The sequence below is a fragment of the Bubalus bubalis genome, chromosome 9, assembly GCF_019923935.1.
Source record: "Bubalus bubalis isolate 160015118507 breed Murrah chromosome 9, NDDB_SH_1, whole genome shotgun sequence".
Classification (NCBI taxonomy): domain Eukaryota; kingdom Metazoa; phylum Chordata; class Mammalia; order Artiodactyla; family Bovidae; genus Bubalus; species Bubalus bubalis.
Genome location: NC_059165.1, coordinates 93,677,516 through 93,699,172, shown reverse-complemented (window position 1 = coordinate 93,699,172; position 21,657 = coordinate 93,677,516). Strand labels below are relative to the sequence as shown.

The following is a 21,657-nucleotide window of genomic DNA, read 5'->3' as shown; positions in this document are numbered from 1 at the left end:
TGGGGCTTCGGTGTCCCAGACCTGAGGATCTATTGGGGAAAGGTCAGGGGGCAGGTTTTGGGAGTGGGGGCTGGCCAGGGGTTCAGGTGCCATTTGGATGCAAAGAAGTGATATGGGATCTAAGAATGGGAAGTTTTAGCTTAGCCAGAAGATCACATCCCATCAGTGTCACTGGGCATTGAGGAACTATTATAAAAGAATGTGTTAGTGTTGTTTTGCCAAAGGAATAAAGGAGAGGAGGGGTTATTTTGGGATAGAAAGGGATGTCTGAGACCCATATAATGGCCACTTTTGAAGGTTGGAGAGGGCCCTTAAAGGAGGTTAAAAGTGAAAAGGCCACTCCAGTGTCTGTTAGAAATGAGACTTTGTGTCTGGCCACCATGCCAATTACCCAAAGCTTTGAGTCTATCTGTATGGGGTGGACTTGGGGTCTGGAGCTTGAGCTCCATCACTGGATTAACTCAGGCACGATTGGATCATCCCTCACCTAATTCGAGGAACCATGGTCTGGGGTGCCAGGGCCTCCCTGAGCCTGGTTCCTGGCCCATTGTTGTTGGGCCTGGGGTGGACCCCGAGATTTGGTGGGTAGTGTCTGAGAACAATCTATTTTCCAGTGGACCCATTGTTTGCAGGTGGGGCAGGGTTTGGTGGGTGAAGAAAATGGCAACCCACTCCAGTGTTCTTGCCTGGAGAATCCCAGGGACAGGGGAACCTGGTGGGCTGCCGTCTATGGTGTTGCACAGAGTCAGACACGACTGAAGCAACTTAGCAGCAGCAGCAGCAGGGGTTTGGGCAGGACTTAGCCCAGTGTCCCGTTTGGTTACATCTGAAGCAGGGATCTGGAGAGTAGTCTCTTATGGGTGGGCTGAGGTTGATGGGCCAAAGGGGTTGAATTTTTTCCTTGGATAGCTGCAGCGAATAAAGCATATGTGGCCTTTTTTTTTTTCTTTTTCTTTTTTTGCTTCTTCCTTCCTATTGTTGAAAACTTTAAAGGCTAATTTTAGGAGATCTCACTTGAGGGGATTTGGGGCCCTTTTCTAACTGGCATAGTTTTCAGCGAATATAGGGGGCTGACTGGCTTATGAACTGACATGCAGGTACAGAAGTCCAGCAGGGGTGGAAATATCTACATTAGTGTATTTTTGGACTGCCTCAGTAAGCCATGAAAGAAAAAGGGCAGTATTTTTATCTTTTTCTTGAGTCACTTCCCTAATCTTATTGTAATTATTAACATGAATGTGAGAGCTTTTTAGCATTGCTTCTAGTAAACAAGTGATCATATGATGTAGGTACCAGATGTTGGCATCGCCTGCTTGATATGTCCACAGTGGTTCAGTTAAAGGGACTGCATCATCAATCACCAGATTGGTCCTATCTTGGTTATGGAGCTGATCAGCAGGAGTCCAGGCTGCCTGTCATATCCGTTTCTTTCCATCAGGGGTTAAAGTGGCATTTAGGATGTAATAAAGATCATTTTAGGTTAAATGATATGCTTGTGTATGGCGGAGGAATTTTTTTATGTATCTAGTAGGATTTTCTGAAAAGGATCCCAATTTTTCTTCAGTTTGGCTCATATCAGAAACTGAGAAAGGCACATGAACCCATGTAGGGCCCTCCGGTCCCACTGCCTCTCTGAGAGGAAATGTGTTTGCTTCGGGTCCTGGCCGATGGAGGGGGCTGGAAATCTCTTTGGGGGTTCTGGAGTCATCGCCTTCTGTTTCGGAGGAGGAAGGGCTAGAGGATGGGGTCTCGTCTCCGGAAGCTTTTTCTCCGGGGCGGTAGGAAGGAGGCTCATCTGCTGGGTCAAAATCGGGGGGCTGAGGGTTTAGGGGGCCTTTTAGGGACTTTAGATTTGGATTCTTTTGTAATGGACGGGAAGAGAGAGCAGAGGAGGATTTGATGAACAGTCTTTGCAGAGAGAAGGATGGCTTCTAAGGTCTCAGAAGGCTTGAATATAGGGGTCCTTTGACCATTTGCCATTCCATTTGAGGAAGTTAGTGAGATCTGATAAAATATTGAAATCGAAAGTCCTGATCTCAGGCTAGGATTTTGATTGTCTAATTTTGATTGTCTAATTGGTATTGAGGCCAGATCTGTATACAGAGTTGTTTTAAGCAGTTAGCTTTGAGTTCAGTGAGTGAGTGGTCTGAGATTTTTGAGAACACAAGCCAGAGGGGAATCTTTTGGGACAGATTGGCCAGACCCCATAATTGAAAGGCAAGCAGAGACTCTTATTGGGAGCTCGAGTTGTCACCTGTTGTCGCAATAGGAGTTACGAGAAGAGAGCTCTGTGTCAAGGTGGAGGGTCCCCCACCACCGCCTACAGAGTGGCCCTAGGCCGGGGGTCCCCGGGACCGGAGAGGACTGGGTTCTAGGGCGCCTCTAGAACAGCGTCCGGATCTTACCTTAATTTAGGGGCCGGCTTGAGTGGAGTGTTGCATGTAAAGGGGTCGAATGGCAAAAGGCCTCTGTCCTGGAGTTGGTCGGTCTCGTGGAATTAAATATGAGTATGTTAACCTCAATGAAAGAGCTACCATTTTATTACTGGTATATCTGGACAATAAATGCTTATATAAGAAAAAAAAAAAAAAAAGAAAAGTGTAGAGAAAAGAGGAAGAGAGAGAGAGAGGCCAATATTCCTCAGGTTACATGGAAAACCAATAAAGCCCTTACACAGGACTTGTACCGCTCACGAAGGCATAGGGCGTCCTCTAGAGGAGGTCTTGAAAACCCCAGCGGGAAAGTGAGCTTGGCAGGCTTCCACTGCGAAGAGCTGGCCATGGAGAAGGAGAAGGAACCGCAACCTCCTGGGGTTTCGGCACCAAAAATGTAGGGTAAGGGAGTTAGAGAAGGCGAGGTTCAGAAAAATAACGAGACCGGCACTCTACGGGAACAGATCACCTTTAATGAGGCAAGAAGGGGCAGCAGTCAGATTAGTAAGCTGCTGCATTTACCCAAGAAAACAGTAAGTATATATAGGCACGTATGTGGAAAGCTATTGTCTTAAGGGGGCCTGTTCTTCTCCAAGGTTGTTCAGAGTAGTTATCTCTTAAACGGCTGGGGCAAGGAATTTTGGAGATTGGCCAGAGGCTGGACCAGCTGGGAGCTGGGCATAATCAACCTTAATATCCATTTTTTCTTGGGGTGAGAGAGTTCTTTGTTTTGCATAGAATGGTAGGGAGGACCTGGAGGGGAACTTTAACTCCAGGCTATTTTGAGCCCTGTAACTTTCCTTCAGAGATGAAACTAAGAAAACAAAATTATATTTAATCAGAGAATAGGGTAGGTTCAAAAAAGTCTTCAGGCAAAGAAAATGGAAAAGTGCTGGCGTTCTGACTGCAAAATTCTTCCTGAAGACAATTCACTCCTAAGTGGGACTGGTGGTGTCCCATTTTTGCATTGCCAAGCATGCAACCCTCTTTTCATATTAATTCATATGAGAATTATTGAATTATGCAGGTGTCCAGAGATGCAAAATCTTGGGGAGCATAAAATGCAGTGGAGAAGCCAGAGGAGAATCTGTAAGCTGGATCCAGATGTTAGTCAGTCATAGGCAAGTCTAGCAGAGGAAAATCCACTTATTTCTCTCATCATTAAAAAGGATTTCTTAACCATTTGATTAAGCCTGACACACAATACTGGATTCTGGATCTAAGAATTCTCCCAGGTGTCCCTTTCTTTCTATAGAGAGAGAAACCAAGATGAGGAAATCAGGACTCATTTTCACAGGAAGGGTCAACAGTGGCATTGGTCCCATCCATACATGACCACGAGGGGGCGCAGTCCACACGCAGCTCAGTTGTCTGTTTTGAGCCAAGAAACACTAATAAGGTGAGGCCCAGGCGGTGGCTGGATAGACGCAGAGTCTTTTTTGTAAAAGAATTCCGACGACTTCTCCAGTTTCTCCTATTTGGGGGAAACAATGTGGAGAAAAAGCTGAAGGGAAATGAACACCTCAGAAATTTACTAAAACTTCTAAGCATGCTTGGAAGTGACAAGCTAGAATTGCCCTAAGGTTCAAAGCTCAGTAAATCAGAAGCTGCTGCTGCTGCTGCTAAGTCGCTTCAGTCATGTCCGACTCTGTGCGACCCCATAGGCGGCAGCCCACCAGGCTCCCCCGTCCCTGGGATTCTCCAGGCAAGAACACTGGAGTGGGTTGGCATTTCCTTCTCCAAGGCATGAAAGTGAAAAGTGAAAGTGAAGTCACTCAGTCGTGTCCGACTCTTAGCTACCCTGTGGACTGCAGCCCACCAGGCTCCTCCGTCCAAGGGATTTTCCAGGCAAGAGTACCGGAGTGGGGTGCCATTAATGTTGCCTGATGTATCAGTAAACAAAGGATGGTACAGCCACCTACAAAGGTGCACCCTGAGGGGACTCAGGATGAGAAAGAATGGGATATGGAGGTAAATAGCTAAAATGCTTATCAAAGGAATTATTTCAAAGAGCCTAGGCTCTTGTGGGTTTCCCAGGTGGTGCTAGTGGGAAAGAACCCATCTGCAAAGCAGGAGACTTAAGAGACTTGAGTCAGGAAGATCTTCCTGGGTCAGGAAGATCCTCTGTTCCTGGGTGGGGAAGATCCAGGAGGGCATGGCAACCCACTCCAGTAGTCTTGCCTGGAGGGCTACAGTCCATAGGGTCGCATAGAGTGGGAACGACTGAAGGGACTTAGAGCAAACATGCAGACTCGCATTTTCCTGTACATAGAAAAGCACTAAATTCCTTAAGATGTCCCTTAAGTTAATCTCCCTTAATTAACAGTAATCTTTTGCTGTTCTGACTACCTGATCTTTGTTGTAAAAACTCTTATATAACCTGACTCCTCCCTTGCCTCTTTGGAACAGTCCCTCAGAGCTCTTCTTGAAGTCCTCGTAAAGTCTGACAAATAAAACATAATTTTCAACTTTTAGGTTGTGTGTTTTTTGTTGTTGTTGTTTTTTTTTTACTCAACACCCCATAACACCATCTATGATGGGGTTTAAAAACTTAGTTTCTTCACAAACATTACGTGTTTGGGGCTCAGAGGTAAAGAATCTGCCTGCAATGCAGGAAACCTGGGTTTAGCCCCCGGGTCAGGAAGTTTCACTGGAGAAGAGAATGGCAACCACTCAGGTATTCTTGCAGGGAGAATTCCATGGACAGAGGAGCCTGGTGGACTACAGTCCATGGGGTCACAAGTAGTCAGACATGACTGAGCAACTAACACACACTGTGCGCCAGGTAGCGTTTGAAGCACTTAACCTGTAAGATATCATTTAATTCTCATGATGAGACAGATATTATCATTCCCATTTTATAGATGAAGAAACTGAGGTTCAGAGATATCAAGTGGCTTGTGCAAGGTCACACAGCCTGAGATGGTAGAATCTGGGATCTGAATCCAGACACTTGGGCTCTATGTAAACCCAATAGTGATGGATCACTTAAATGCTACAGAGGATTAATGGAGGTTGCAAGGTTGGTTAGGTTGATTATGTACTACTTATTTATTTATTGTCAGCTCCACCACACAGCATGCGGGATCTTAGTTCTGGACCAGGTATCTAATCCATGCCCCCTGCAGTGGAAGCACAGAATCCTAACCACTGGACAACTAGGAAAGTCTCTGATTATGTGCTTTTTAGAATGTAACATGTTGTCCAAAGATAGGGATTATGAGACTCTCCTGGGGGTCCAGTGGTTAAGACTTTGCCTTTCAATGCAGAGGGTATGGGTTCGATCCTTGGCTGGGGAATTAAGATCCCATATGCTTCAGGGCCAAAAAACCAAAACATAAAACAAACAATATTGTAACACATTCAGTAAAGTCTAAAAATCTTGTTGTAGTCACTAAGTTGCATCTGACTCTTTGAGATTCCATGGATTGTAGCACGTCAGCCTCCTCTATCTATGGGATTTCCCAGGCAAGAATGTGGACTTTAAAAATAATCCACATTAAAAAAAAATAAGGGATTATGATTATTATTCTGGACTCTTCTATATAGTTAGTTGAAATGTCACCTCCTCAGTTTTCCTCTAATCATTCATTCCAAAATAGTCTTTCCCTCACTACCTATCACTATATTCTAATTCTCTTCATACTCTGTCTCATTGTATGATATTTGTCCTGCCCCTAAAGGTGTTTTGGTCAATCTCTACTCTCTATAAATGTCCTTGTTTTGGTCACTATTGTTTTCCTTCTGCCTAGGGAAATGCCTGGCCAGTGGAAATTGCTCACTGGATTTGAGAGTCTTAATTTCTTGTTTTGTTGCTATTGTTCAGTTGCTAAATCATGTCTGACTCTTTGGGATCCCATGGATTGCAGCATGCCAGGCTCCCCTGTCTTTCACTGTCTCCCAGAGTTTGCTCAAACTCATGTCCATTGAGTCGGTGATATCATATAACCATCTCATCTTCTGCTGCTCCCTTTTCCTCCTGCTTTCAGTCTTTCCCGGCATTAGGGTCTTAGCATTAGGGAATCTTAATTCCCTCAACAGAGACTGACTCCACACCCTCAGCAGTGAAAGCAGAGAGCCCTAATTACTGGACCACCAGAGGATTCCCCCAGGGGTCATTTTTTAAAAATTAGATATATTCATCAAGTTTTTTGGCTTCCCTAGTGGCACAGACAGTAAAGAATCTGCCTGCAATGAGGGAGACCCAGGTTGGGTCTGGAAGATCCCCTGGAGAAGGAAATGGTAACCCACTCCAGTATTCTTGCCTGGAGAATTCCAGGGACAGAGGATCTTGCTGGGCTACAGTCCATGGGGCCACAAATAGTTGGACACGACTGAGGACTCAAGTGCCAGAGTCTTAGGGAGGTTCATTGTGCTGTGCGCTAAGTCACTTCAGTTGTATTCGACTTTGTGTGGCTCTATGAAGTGTACCCACCAGGCTCCTCCATCCATGGGGTTCTCTAGGCAAGAATACTGGAGTGGGTTGCCACGTCCTCCTACAGGAGATCTTCCCGACCCAAGGATTAAACCTGCATCTCTTATGTCTCCCGTATTGGCAGGCAGGTTCTTTACCACCAGTGCCACCTGGGAAGGGAGGTTCATTATGGCCACATTATTTAAAAATAAACTTCCCCAGAGCTTCCCTGGTGGTTCAGTGGTAAAGAATCTAGCCGCAGTGTAGGAGACGCAGGTTTAATCGCTGTATTGGGAAGATCCCCTGAAGGAGGATACAGCAACCCACTCCAGTATTCTTGCCTGAAAAATTCCATGGATGGAGGAGCCTGGCAGGCTATAGTCCATTGGGTCACAAAGAGCTGGACACTGTCTACACCCCCATCTAGAGCAGGGAGGGACGCCTCCGGTACAAAAAATGGTGCTGGTCGCTTTTTTTCTCTCTTACAGATGGGAGCTAACAATTCCAGCCTCACTCCTTTGAACTTTATCCTGAAAAACTGGGATAGATTTGATCCCCAGGGCTTAAAGAAGACACACCTGGTCTTCCTATGTGATACTGCATGGCCACAGTATCCATTGGAGGACGGCGAATGGTGGCCAGTTGGAGGGTCTCTTAAGTATAATACTGTTCTACAATTAGACCAGTTCTGTAAGGAACAAGGGAAATGGGTAGAAGTACAGAGAAGGCAATGGCACCCCACCCCAGTACTCTTTCCTGGAAAATCCCATGGACGGAGGAGCCTGGTAGGCTGCAGTCCATGGGGTCGCGAAGAGTCGGACAGGACTGAGCGACTTCACTTTCACTTTCATGCATTGGAGAAGGAAATGGCAACCCACTCCAGTGTTCTTGCCTGGAGAATCCCAGGAACGGGGGAGCCTGGTGGGCTGCCGTCTCTGGGGTCGCACAGAGTCAGACACGACTGAAGAGACTTAGCAGCAGCAGCAGCAGAGCCACTAAAGAACAACAAAATTCTTTCAGCCTGGTGCATTCCTGATTGCTTTCTAAATTTTTCCCTTTTTTATTTTCTTTTTTAAATTTTTAATATAATTTTTAAAGGTTAATTTCCATTTGAAGTTATTACAAAATATTGGCTATATTCGCTGTGTCGTACAATAGATCTCTGAGCCCATCTTATACCCAATTGTTCGTACCTCCCATGTCCCCACCCCTACAGCGCCTCTTCTCAAGTCTAGCCATGAGTTTGTCCTCTATATCTGTGAGTCCTTTGCTCCATATTTTTTCTATAGCATATCTCATTTTGTAGCACACTGTATAATCTACTTTTGGTATTTACTGTCTGTCTACTCCCTATTGGAATATCAACTCTGTGAAGGTGAGGATTTCCCCCCAATATCTAAAACAGTGGCTGGCACAAACTAGGAACTCAGTTAATTTTTGTTAAAAGAATGTTGTTGAATACATGTAATATTTCTGTTAAATATCATTGGGTATTTGTTAATGGACGGAAGAGGAAGAAAGAAAGGAAAGAAGGAAGAAAGATAGGAAAAGGGAAGAAAGGAAGAAAGAGGGAGAGGAAGAAAAAGGGAAAAAGAGATTTTGGGGGTTTGGTCTCAAAACCCAGAAACTTCCACAGCTTAATGCAGGAATCTAATGTAATCTCTCTCTTTTTTTCAGATCAAGCAACCAGGAAGTTCCTAGTAGCAGGAGATACTGAGTTCAGACAAGTACACGGCATTGCAGAGGAGCCCATCTTACCATTTTGGTCTGAGTAGCAGAGCGAAATACCTCAGAGCTTTCAGTTTCAACCCCTTTCCGCACCCCACTAAACCATTTCTTGAATTCCATCTGCACCTAAGGAATATAGAGGCTTGTGTTACATCCAAAGCTTGGTTTGGGAGAAAAGACCCTAAAACAGGAAATTAAAGGTATATATGCTAAGACATATTCTCTGCCACCCTTATACTGATTCTTGGTATAATATTGCCATGTTCATGCTGATTCATTTAATTTAGATTGGATTTTCTTGGTTGTTAAAGAGGTATTTACTAAATGAAAGGCACCATAAGGATTCTATATAGGATAATAATACTGACAATGTTGATGGTGGTGAGGGTGCTGGTGAAAATGATGATGATGTTGATATGATGGTGGTGGTGGTGATGGTATGATAGTAATAATGATGAAAAGGATTATGGTCGTGATGGTGACGATGACAAAGACGGTAATGGTGATGTGATGATTACGATGATGAAGCCCATTATTTATTGAACACTAGCAATGTTTAATGTACTTTATAGACAACGTATCAGTTAATACGTTAACCAATACAATGTAACATTCAGAAGAAACAACAGAAGAAAGATTCTTCTCTCACCCCCAATTAAATGTGAAGAAATTGAGACTCCTGGAAGTAAATTGACTTGCCTAAGATCACATGGCCAGCATGCAAAACCTTGTCATTTTTACTCAGAGCCCTGACACAGACCACCCACTGTGATTCCATGAATTGCCTTCCTCTAACCACATTATCGTATTTTTTAAAAGACATCTAAATTCTTAATACTCAACATTAACTCGCATTAAGTTCTATTTTTCTTCTTCTGTGTGTGAGGAGCACCAAGCATTAAGGCAGTAAAAAATGAAAGAGAAATCTGTAAACTGTTAAGATGGTCTTTTCACCGCCAGCATCTTAACTGGTGGTAATTCTACTCAACAGCAAAGGGAAAAAAGCCAGGAAAGTTGTTTTCAATCTTTACACTATAAAGAGTGAAATTATAATGATCCTCACTGAGAACAAGTGTGCCACAAACTGCTAAAGACATTTGTTTTGTGTTATCTCATTTAATTCTCAATCCGGCGAGACAGGTATTGCCATATTTGCAGATGAGAAAAACAAAGGCTCAGAGAGAGTAAGCAACCTTCCCAGAGTCACACAGCAACCCAATTAGTGGAAATACCAGGATTAGAGCTGGTCTTTCTGGGTTTGTGGTAATATAAAATTATGCCAATAAACCAGCGCTTTTCCATACAGTGCACCTGACTAGGAGGATTATTCATCCTCTCTCTGACAAATTCAGGTATGGCCATGGGGTCTGCTTTGGCCAATGAAAGAGAGTTGAACTAAGCTTTGCCATAATCTCCTTTCCCTTTGCCATGAACACACCAATGTTCTACTAATAAATAAGGGCTGCCCCTTCAGCCTCCATCACAGAGTGAAGACGATACATATCAAACCGCAGCTATGTAGCATAGGCAAGAAATGAGCCTTTGCCATTTAAGCCACTGAAATCAGAGGGGGATGAGCTAACTGTTACTACAGCAGAATCTCCCTTATCCAGACTATGAATTAAATTGAATTGAATTATGAATTAAAGTGTGTCCCCTGAAAATTCATGTATGAAAGCCCTAACTTTCCCAATGTGATTGTATCTGGAGGTATGACCTTGATGGAAGTGGTTAAGGTTAAATGCGGTCATAAGCTCCCAGGTGGTGCTAGCGGTATAGAACCTGCCTGCCAATGCAGGAGACACAGGTTCAGTCCCTGGGTCAGGAAGATCCCCTGGAGGGGGGCATGGCAACCCATTCCAATATTTTTGCCTGGAGAATCCAATGGACAGAGGAGCCTGGTGGGCTACAGACCATGAGGTCGCGGAGAGTCGGATACGACTGAACCAACTTAGCATGCATGAGGTCATAAGTACCGAGTCCCTGTTCAATAGGATTAGCAACATCCTTATAAGAAGAGACCTGAAAACTCTCATTCTTACTCCCATGTGAAGACACTTTCAGAAAGTAACCATCTACCAAGAAGAGAGTCCTCTTCAGAACCCAAACATACTGGCATCCTGATATTAGGCATCTGGTCTCCCAAGTTGTGAGAAGATAAATTTCTATTGACCAGATCACTCTGTCTGTGGTATTTTTTATGGCAGTCACCAGCAGACAAATGCATGCAACTTTCTTTTACTTCTAAAATTATTCCAAAATAAAAAGTTTACTTAAAAAGAAGTTATTAATAACTAGACTAACAATCTTTTTTTTTTTTTCCATATGGCAGGTCCAGATTGGAATGATGAATGGATGAAGACTCAGAGCACTTACCCAAGAAGTACCTAAACCCTCTTCCTAGAATCAAGGCAACTCCAAAATTATAAATATACAAGGTCAGAGAGAAGATCTCCTGGAGAAGGGAATGGCTACCCACTCCAGGGCTTCCCTGGTGGCTCAGATGGTAAAGAATCTGCCTGCAATGTGGGAGACCTGAGTTTGATCCCTGGGTTGGGAAGATCCCCTGGAGAAGGGAATGGCTACCTGCTCCAGTATTCTGGCCTGGAGAATCCCATGGACTACCGTCCGTGGGGTTGTGAAGAGTCAGTCATGACTAAGCAACTTTCACAAGGTCAGAGAAGGGCGAGGATATGAACAACAATTCAACAAGACTTTCAGATTAAGCTGGTGAGACACAAAATGATTTGCCTTACCTGGCGATTAAGAAGACAGTGTACCACAAAAAGCAAAGTCCCCTGTAGGACATTGATGATGGTGAACATGTAGGCGATGATCGATCCAGTGGTCTTCCCAACTTCTTCAACCAAGAAAAAACCAAGACCCCAAGAACATCCCAGGATAAACAGCTGAGAGATGGCTTTAAATGTCATGACTCTGAAAAAGGAAAAAACAGTAATACCTCTCATTTATCACTACACAGTGTGCATGGCACTCAAGGCTTTCAGCAGGTTCTTTACCACTAGTGCTGTCTGGGAAGGCCTCTCATGTATTACCTTAGTTAAACCTCACGAATAGCTCATGTGGCGGAGTGTCTTCCTCGAAGTCATGCAACTTGAAGAAGGCAGAACCCAATTTGTTTTTTCTTTTGAAATTAAAAGTAGTTTTTAAAATTTCTTTTTAGTAGGAGGATAATTGCTTTACAATAATTGTATTGGTTTCTGCCATACATCAACGTGAATTAGCCATAGGTATGCCCCTTCCATCTTCAACCTCCCTCAGACCTCCCACCTCATCCCACCCGTCTAGGTTGTCACAGGGTACCAGATTTGAGCTCCTTCCATCATATAGAAGATTCCCAGTGGCTATCTATTTTACATATGGTAATGTATTAATGTATCTGTTTCAATGCTACTTTCCCTACTCATCCCACTCTCTCCTTCCCCTGCTCTGTCCACAAGTCTATTTTCTGAGTCTGCATCTCCATGAACCTAGACCCTTTTATACAGAGTGAAGTAAGTCAGAAAGAGAAAAACAAATATCTCATATTAATGCATACATGCAATCTAAGAAGAGGGTACTGATGAACGTTTCTGACCTCTGAGAATAATGCTTTTTCTCACTCTTGAAAATTATTCCTTTGCAAAGTCTTTTATGTGGAAGTTTTATACCCTATTTTTGTATGGGTGGTTCCAGAAAATGTGGTCCTATAGGAAAAAAAATCTATGGGTACCACTAATTCTGGTATGCATTCTTACCTGGTGTTCTGAATGGTGGAAACTTCTTTATTAAGGGAGGAAAGTTTGCTTCTCAAAATCCACAGAACTTGGAAGTAGAACACCAAGTTTATCTGTGGAAACAGAATGGAAAATTGACTTGGAACTGTCTTTTGAAGCTATGTCATGCAACCCAACTTGAGGTAGACCTAAGAATCTTTTCCCAAAAGATACAGATTTTATAAGGGTAGTGATATGCACACAGGCTCTGGTCTTTTATACAACACAGACTATAGAACCCATACATCTGCTGGTTGATTAGCATGACTATATAATTTATCATTCAAGCCAGGACACTTTAAAAGTGAAAGAATGCTATTCACGTCTATACCAGGATGACGGATGTAATCAGGAATTTCTTGGCAAACAGGAAAATGTTCTATGCAGAGTGAATATTTTCTAAAGGTTTGTCAAATGAACAAATCCTGGATTTTTAAAAGACTTCCCAGCAGAGGGTTATGTTATATCAGAGGAACCAGGGAGCTGGGGGACGCTGAAGAAAGACATCTGAAGACAATATTTCCAGCAAGAAGGGTTGATCACATTAGGCTGTATTTCCTTATCACATCTCATTTCCACTTTAACAGATAAGAAACACACTCTGTGTTTCACCAGTAAATATCAATGGTCAGTCACCTACCAAGATAATGAGTGCTACTGGCCCCATGAAGCTCCAGATGAACCCTTTATCAAGTTTGAGCCAGCAGCTGTTGAGAGAAAGATAAGCATTAGCTGCTGATTTCTTAGGAGAAAGCAAAGGACTTGAATTCCGGCTACTGTAGCAATATCTGAGCAGTGTCCATAGCTGTTTGCTTCAGATCTGAATCTTAGGTGGAATTAAACATGGGTCCTCCCTCATCTCTTGCAAACTGCATGCTTTGAACCTCAGTTTCCCAAGTGTAAAGTGGGGCCAACCAAAATGTTTTCAACACTTTTAAGTAATTACTGTGACTATATACCAAGTCTTGAAGTCAGATAGTATTATCAGTCCTCTGACTTTGCTTTTCTCCTTCAATACTGTGTTAGCTATTCTGGGTCATTTGCCGCTCCCTATAAACATCAGAACCAGATTGTCAATATCCACAAAATAATTTTCTGGGATTTTGGTTGGGAATACATTCAATCTATAGATCAAGTAGGAAAAAACTGACTTCTTGACAATATTGAGTCTTCCTGTCCATGAACATGGACTATCGCTTCATTTATTTGAATTTACTTTGATTTCTTTTATCAAAGTTTCCATCATATAGATCTCATAGTAAAGATTAAATGAGATAATGTTCATACATTTTTAATACATTTCCTGACAGAATTAAGGACCAATGAATGTAGCTAATAATGTATTCTAATACCATGTGAAAGTGAAAAGTGAAAGTCTTATCTGCATCTTTGCAACCCCATGGACTGTAGAGTCCATGGAATTCTTCAAGCCAGAATGCTGGACTGGGTAGCCATTCCCTTGTCCAGCGAATCTTCCTGACCCAGGAATTGAATCAGGGTCTCCTACATTGCAGGTAGATTCTTTACTAGCTGAGCTACCAGGGAATCCCAATAAATGTATTCTAATAATGTGCTGTGCTTAGTTGCTCAGTCATGACTGACTCTTTGCAACCCCATGGACTGTAGCCCACCCGGCTCCTCTGTCCATGAAATTCTCCAAGCGAGAATACTGCAGTGGGTTGCCATGCCCTCCTCCAAGGGATCTTCCCAACCCAGGGACTGAACCCACGTCTCCCACATTGAAGGTGGATTCTAATAATAATGATTGCTAAAATAAGAGAGTAAAAGTAGTAATTTTCAGCTACAAAAACTATCAACACTAATAATCAAGCATATTTCATGTACCAAGCACTCCAATGCCCAATACTTTGTATTCTTTCATAGCTTATATTTGCAAAAATAGTATAATTTATCAATATAATTTATTCTGAAAGAGGACATGGCAATATGAAACTGGCAAAAGTAAGCAATTACCAATACTCAGTAGGCAGAAAATCTCCCATACTTGATTCTATTCCAAGGGTTACAACTATGGCCCACAGGCCAAATCTGGTCCTCTCTTTGTTTTTGTAAATAAAGTTTTATTTAAACACAATCACATCCATTAATTTACAAATTGTCTATAACACTACAGGGGCAACGTTGAGTAATTTCCAAAAAGACCATATGGCTTGCAAAACAATATTAGTTACCATCTGTTGTTTTTCTTTTCTTTTTTTTTTTTTTTATAGGAAGTTTGCCAGCCCCTCTCTACCCCACTGTTTCGGATTTTGTATTGGTAATGGACACCACTTCCACCATGAATGCACTCATCATGCTTACTGAGTATACGTTCCATAATTCTTGTGTCCTACTGTTGCTGATACAGCCACAATCAGAGCTGGGACCCCGTAGCCTACAGGGTACATGAACCTCTTCTTGAATCTGCCTGCAGTGGTGTAGTTGGCCACCTTGAGGTTCCTGACCGTGAGGAAGAGGTGCAGCCCTTCGAGGAACATCCAGGTGAAGGCGGCCAAGTAGAGGTAATGCAGAACACCTGCAATGACCTTGCACAGCACCTGGAGGGGATAGTAGAGTTAGGAACATGGAGCTGATGTAGTCTGTACCTGATTATATCCTTGCCTGTGTGCATGCCAAGTTGCTTCAGTCGTGTCCGACTCTTTGCAACCCCATGGACTGTAGCCCACCAGGCTCCTCTGTCCATAGGATTCTCCAGGCAAGAATACTGGAGTGGGTTGCCATGCCCTCCTCCAGGGGGTCTTCCTCACCCAGAGATCAAACCTGCATCTCTTATGTCTCTTGCATTGGCAGGCAGGTTCTTTACCACTAGCACCACCTGGGAAGTCAAATTATATCCTTAACACTTATTATTTCCTGCATGCTAGCCTAGAATTTAAATTCTTACACCTGTGCCATTTTGCTTAGGGACAACACATCTTCTAGGGACTCTCACCAACCATTGAAATCTGCCTATCTTGTGCATGGGGCAAGCCAGAAGTGCCAAGAAATGAATGCCACGGGTGAAAAGTGAAAGTGTTAGTCACTCAGTCATGTTCAGCTCTTTATGACCTCATTGACTGTAGCCTGCAAGGCTCCTCACTCCATGGAATTCTCTAGGCAAGAATACTGGATTGGTAGCCATGCTCTTCTCCAGGAGATCTTTCCAACCCAAGGATTGAACCTGGGTCTGCTCTATTGCAGGCAGATTCTTTACAATCTGAGCCACTGTGGGAGCAGCACTCAAATCCATAAGAGACAAGAGTCAGCAAATCAGTACTCCATTGACTTTGGCCTTTGGGGGGATGGTATGGTTAATTTTATGTTTCAGCTTGACTGGGCTAGGACATGTCCAGATAACTGATAAGACATTATTTCTGGCCATGTCTGTGAGGATGTTTCTGGAAGAGATTAGCATTGGAATCAATAGACTGAGTAAGAAAGATGGCCCTCACCGATGAGGATTGGCATCCTCCAATTTGTCAAGGGCATGAATAGAACAGAAAGTTGGAGAAAGGGAGAATTTGCTCTCTCTACTTGAACTGGGACATCCATCTTCTCTAGCTCTCAGACATCAAAGGTCATGGTTCCAATAAATTTTATTTATGAAATGTAAGGCAGAAACCAGCAAAGTCACATCCACCAAAATTCCAAGCCTCCATCCACCCTCAGTTTGTCACTAGGACTCAACTTACCAAGCAGAGACTACATTTCCCAGCACTCCTTGCAGTTAGACTTGACCATGTGACTGGATTCTAGCCAGTGGGATTTGAGAGGTCCATATAAACCCCTCTCCTAGGTCTCCACCACCCTCTTTCTCTTTCCACTTGGTCAAAATGGAAAGAATCTCAGGATAACCTTGGAAGCTGTGTATGGAAGATGAGAGAGCCTCCCATGGCCTGAGGTTGGAGGAGAGATACCCCTTACACCTGTTTGCTGCTGCTAAGTCGCTTCAGTCGTGTCCGACTCTGTGCGACCCCATAGACGGAAGCCCACCAGCCTCCCCCATCCCTGGGATTCTCCAGGCAAGAACACTGGAGTGGGTTGCCATTTCCTTCTCCAATGCATGAAAGTCAAAAGAGAAAGTGAAGTCACTCAGTTGTGTCTGACTCTTAGCGACCCCATGGACTGCAGCCCACCAGGCTCCATTGTCCATGGATTTTCCAGGCAAGAGTACTGGAGTGGGGTACCATTGCCTTCTCCATACACCTGTTCACTCACCCTCTACTGATTCACAGGGGAAAATGAACTACTCTTGGGATAAACCACTGATATTTTATAGTTTATTTGGTGTAGTAGCTATTGTAACCCTAACTAACACCATCAGTCTGATTTAACAAAATGTTTGAGTGTCAGACTGATGGTGTTAGGTAGGGTTTACAATAGCAACTGCAATAAATAAACTATAAAATATCAGTGGTTTATCCCAAGAGTAGTTCATTTTCCCCTGTGGGTCAGTAGAGCTATCCAAAAGTCTACAAGCAATAAATGCTGGAGAGGATGTGGAGAAAAGGGAACCCTCTTACACTGTTGGTGGGAATGCAAACTAGTACAGCCACTATGGAGAACAGTGTGGAGATTCCTTAAAAAACTGGAAGTAGAATTGGCATACGACCCAGCAATCCCACTGCTGGGCATACACACCAAAGAAACCAGAATTGAGAGGGACACGTGTACCCCAATGTTCATTGCAGCACTGTTTATAATAGCCAGGACATGGAAGCAACCTAGATGTCCATCAGCAGACGAATGGATAAGAAAGCTGTGGTACATATACACAATGGAGTATTACTCAGCCATTAAAAAGAAATACATTTGAATCAGTTCTAATGAGAGGGATGAAACTGGAACCTATTATACAGAGTGAAGTAAGCCAGAAAGAAAAACACCAATACAGTATACTAACGCATATATATGGAATTTAGAAAGATGGTAACAATAACCCTGTATGTGAGACAGCAAAAGAGACACAGATGTATAGAACAGTCTTCTAGACTCTGTGGGAGAGGGCGAGAGTGGGATGATTTGGGAGAATGGCATTGAAACATGTATATTATCATATGTGAAACAGATTGCCAGTCCAGGTTCGATACATGATTCAGGATGCTCGGGGCTGGTGCAATGGGATGACCCAGAGGGATGGGATGGGGAGGGAGGTGGGAGGGGAGTTCAGGATGGGAAACACGTGTACACCCGTGGCAGATTCATGTCAATGTATGGCAAAACCAATACAATATTGTAAAGTAATTAGCTTCCAATTAAAATAAATAAATTTGTATTTAAAAAACAAAATTTAAAAAAAGAAATTATGGGTCATGTTCAAAATTACACAGAGAGATGAAATGGGAACTCTTGCTTTTTACACTACACAATCATTGGTGTTTATCGTCATTCATCCCATCTTTCCTCCAAACTAAGTGGCTAGATTGGATTAGGACCATGAAATAAATAATATGTTAATTCTCCTACCTCAGGTTCAGTTTGATCAATCCCCACAAGGAAGAGGAGGTGGGCCAGGAAGAGGCAGATGGAGAGCTGCAGGTGGAGAGTAGAGCTGGTGTTCTGGATGGATCGACACAGGAGGAAGGTGAGGGCTGCCAGGAGGAGGCAGAGCAGAGAGAGGCTCAGCCCCACATAGGTGATCATGGTCAGTACGGGATCCTCCTAGAAGACACCAAAAGAGGAATCTATTATTCCAGCTCTATAGGTATGTTCCTGATGGAGCATCAGATGGGCTTTCCAGTTCAGCTCCCAAAGAAATGACTTAATCTCTCTGAGACTTGGTGATTCCCTCTTCAAAATACGGGCAGTTATAGCATTTATCACACAGAGCTAGACCAGCATTGACAAATAGAAACAGATGAGCCATGTGCACAATTTTAAATTTTCTAGTAGCCATATTTTTTAAAATGTAAAAAGAAACAAGCCTAATTGATTTAATAGTACATGTTCAAAATACTGGGCTTCCCAGGTGGTGGTAGTGGTAAAGAACCTGCCTGCCAATTCAGGAGATGTAACAGGCAGGTTCAATCACTGGGTCAGGAAGATCCCCTGGAGACAGGCATGGCAACCCACTCAAGTATTCCTGCCTGGAGAACCCCATGGTCAGAGGAGTCTGGTGGGCTATATAGTTCACTGGCTACACTCAGAAAGAATCGGACACGACTGAAGCAATTTAGCACTCACGTACACATGTTCAAAATACTATCAGTTCAACATATTTAATGTCATATAACTAATATAATGATATAACAAAAATATAATCAGTTCAGATTACATTCAGTGTAAAAGTTATTAATGAACTAGTTGGTACTCTTTTCCCTCCGTATTCAGTCTTTGAAATCCTCTGTGTACTTAACACTTACCGAGCATCTCAATCAAATGCTATTTTTTAAAGAGTGAAAGTAAAGCACCGTCCTACCAAAAAACAAAGTTGTATTTAGTGGAAAAATATTTTATACTATTTCTTAATTTCAATACCTTCAAATGGAATAGAATTTGTTTCTTCAGTCATACTAGTCACATTTTAAGTGTTCAATAACCATGTGTCTGATCCTATTGGACAAGACGGCAATCAAATATAATCTCATGAAGGCTGTTTTGTTCTCTGTAGTATCCACAATGCCTGGAATGGCATCAGACATATAGTAGTTTACTCAAATTCATGCTCATTGAGTTGGTTAGATAGCATCACTGGTTATAAATGGACATAAATTTGAGCAAACTCCAGGAGACAGTGGAGGACAAAGGAGCCTGACGCGCTGTAGTCCATGGGGTCTCAAAGAGTCAGACACGACTTAGTGACTGAACAACAACAACAAAGTTACTTATATATAAATCTGTTAAATGAACAAAATGAGGTTGTACGTTTATGTAAGAAATATGGTGTTATCTTCCAGTCAATGATCAATAAATGGGAGTTTAAAATAAATGGGGAAATAAGTTATGTAAATTTCTTTAAGTCTGAGTTATCTGAGATACCGTTGGGACCCGGGAAGTTTAGGGGGCTATGCTTTTACATGGGTGATGGTCAGTTGCCTTTGTTCTGGTGTGACTGGGCGATGGGGGTTAACTCTATTTCTCGCAGAGTAACAGGTCTCCATGGATCTTTCAACCTTAGGGGCTGACAACCAACTTTTCAATGATTGAGGGCTTTCTTTGCTAGCTTGAGCACACTCTGCCCATGCCCATGGACATGTCAAGAGGATGAATACTCCCTGGGTGTTGTTGTTTTGTTGTTCAGTCGCTAAGTCTCGTCTGACTGTTTGCAGCCCCATAGACTGCAGCATGCTAGGCTCTTCTGTCCTCTGCTATCTCCCAGAATTTGCTCAAATTTATATCCATTGAGTCGATGATGTAGCTTTCAACAAATGACTGAAGGGAGATGGTGTATAAATAACCCAGCTTTCTCGCCGTTCAGTTAGGATGACTCTGAGATCTGTCTTCTACCCTGACTCCAAAAATCTCCCAGAGGGAAGTAACCCCAGTTACTCATAGTGGTACCTGGCATCTGGCTTCTCTGATTGGCTTCTGTCTCTTTCCCATTTCATTTCCCAGTCCCTTACTGATGCTTCCTGGAATTACCTCTCAAGTAATTCTGCTTGACACCTTATCTCAGAGTTGTTTTTTTATTTTCCCTGACACTGGAGAGTCTTCCTGGACACAGTCAAGTTCACTGTAAGGGACCATAAATTGTACCTTGGGAACAAGAGCCACGAGGACAGCAAAGCTGGAAAGGTGGGAGCACTTGCATTGGGTGTGAGAATCATTGCTGCCCAAATGAGCGCAGCCCTCCGTCGACCAGCTGCCCCCATCCTTTGATCCTTTCCAGTAGACACAGAAATATTTTCTCCTCCCACCACCTGGCTGGAAAGAGAAGAGCATGAAAGTGGATTTCTTCTGGTTTTTATCATTTCAACTTTATAGGTTAAGTGAGGTGCACTGGGTTGGAAACTGGATTGGAAAAACTCTGAAACCCTTGTGGGGAAGTGTTGCGTACCCCACTTTCACTGTGGGGTTTGCTCTTCATTTATTCTGTCCAGCTCTGGTTTCCCCTGGGACTGACTGTTATGCACTGCTTTCCCCAGGTTGTTGGTCATTGATAAGACCAATGAGAGAAACGGATGAGAGGGAGAAGAGGCAGCTCCGGTATTTCTTCTGTACTGCTTTTCTGCTGCCAACTGTCTCCATCTCCAATGGGCAATCTTCCTGTATACCTGCAGCCTTCACTGGGCAATGCTCATCCCCCCGGTGCTCCCCCCCCCCCCATTGCCTTTTTATGCTTAAGTGTGATACCAGCTGTCCCACATTTGCCATCTCTGAGTGCCTCAACATTTGTTAGTTCTCTTAACTCTGAATGATCAGAGTTGAATTCAGTTTCCTGCCTGGACTGATAATTCACCTGTTCAAAGTAAAGCCTAGATTTTGCTCACCTGAGTATGTTGGAAGGTTAGGAACACAGGTTTAGATAGATCAACTTTTTCCTTCACACCAATGGAGCCACTTATCACTTGAGAGTTCAGGTTGACTTCCTTTATCCCTCTTCTATCACTGAAAAAGGATCCATTTAGAATATCCCCAAGAGATCGATAAGTGATAAGTGCCACTGCACTCCTATCTGAGAAAATGGAAGAAAAGTCACGTTTGCTAGGGTATCTAGAGGTTGGGGAATTGGTACATTAGTGTTCTGTGTGAGGGTTGTGAGGGTTGTATAAAGTCAAAATTGCACTAGGAAGTCTTTTCCATTGCCCAATCAATACATTACATGTGGCTTAGGGATTATTATTCTGTATATGTAATATATAGTCAAATGTATCACACATTATAAGGGATATAAGGCAACGGCACCCCACTCCAGTACTTTTGCCTGGAAAATCCCATGGATGGAGGAGCCTGGTAGGCTGCAGTCCATGGGGTCACTAAGAGTCGGACATGACTGAGCGACTTCACTTTCACTTTTGACTTTCATGCATTGGAGAAGGAAATGGCAACCCACTCCAGTGTTCTTGCCTGGAGAATCCCAGGGTCGGGGGAGCCTGGTGGGCTGCCGTCTATGGGGTCGCACAGAGTCGGACACGACTGAAGGGACTTAGCAGCAGCATGTGCAAAATATTCTATCGATGTGTTGTAAAATATTTATATATGAACATTAGACATCAAAAGGAGAATCATAAGGCAAGATGTTTGTCTCCAGAAGGTGAAATTCAGGTGTGCGTGTGTGTGTGTTTGTGTGTGCACGCACATATGCATGTGCCCATTCAGTCACGTCCAACTCTCTGTAACCCCATGGACTGTAACCCACCAGGCTCCT

General features: G+C 43.2%; 1 protein-coding gene across 2 annotated transcripts in view; it reads right to left on the bottom strand.

Annotated features, from left to right (window-relative positions):
- Positions 1-2,885: 2,885 nt before the first annotated feature.
- Positions 2,886-21,657, bottom strand: part of LOC102405161 (adhesion G protein-coupled receptor E4) — a 36,971-nt gene continuing 18,199 nt past the window's right edge. For both annotated transcript variants that reach the window (XM_006077723.4, XM_044948063.2), the window contains exons 9-17: positions 20,780-20,964; positions 20,046-20,213; positions 17,817-18,011; positions 14,673-14,908; positions 12,991-13,057; positions 12,333-12,424; positions 11,331-11,511; positions 8,605-8,700; positions 2,886-3,906 (exon numbers count right to left, since the gene is read on the bottom strand). In XM_006077723.4, the coding sequence (XP_006077785.4) occupies positions 3,796-3,906; positions 8,605-8,700; positions 11,331-11,511; positions 12,333-12,424; positions 12,991-13,057; positions 14,673-14,908; positions 17,817-18,011; positions 20,046-20,213; positions 20,780-20,964 (1,331 nt within the window). In that variant the 3' untranslated portion in view covers positions 2,886-3,795. The remainder of the gene's footprint in view (positions 3,907-8,604; positions 8,701-11,330; positions 11,512-12,332; positions 12,425-12,990; positions 13,058-14,672; positions 14,909-17,816; positions 18,012-20,045; positions 20,214-20,779; positions 20,965-21,657) is intronic.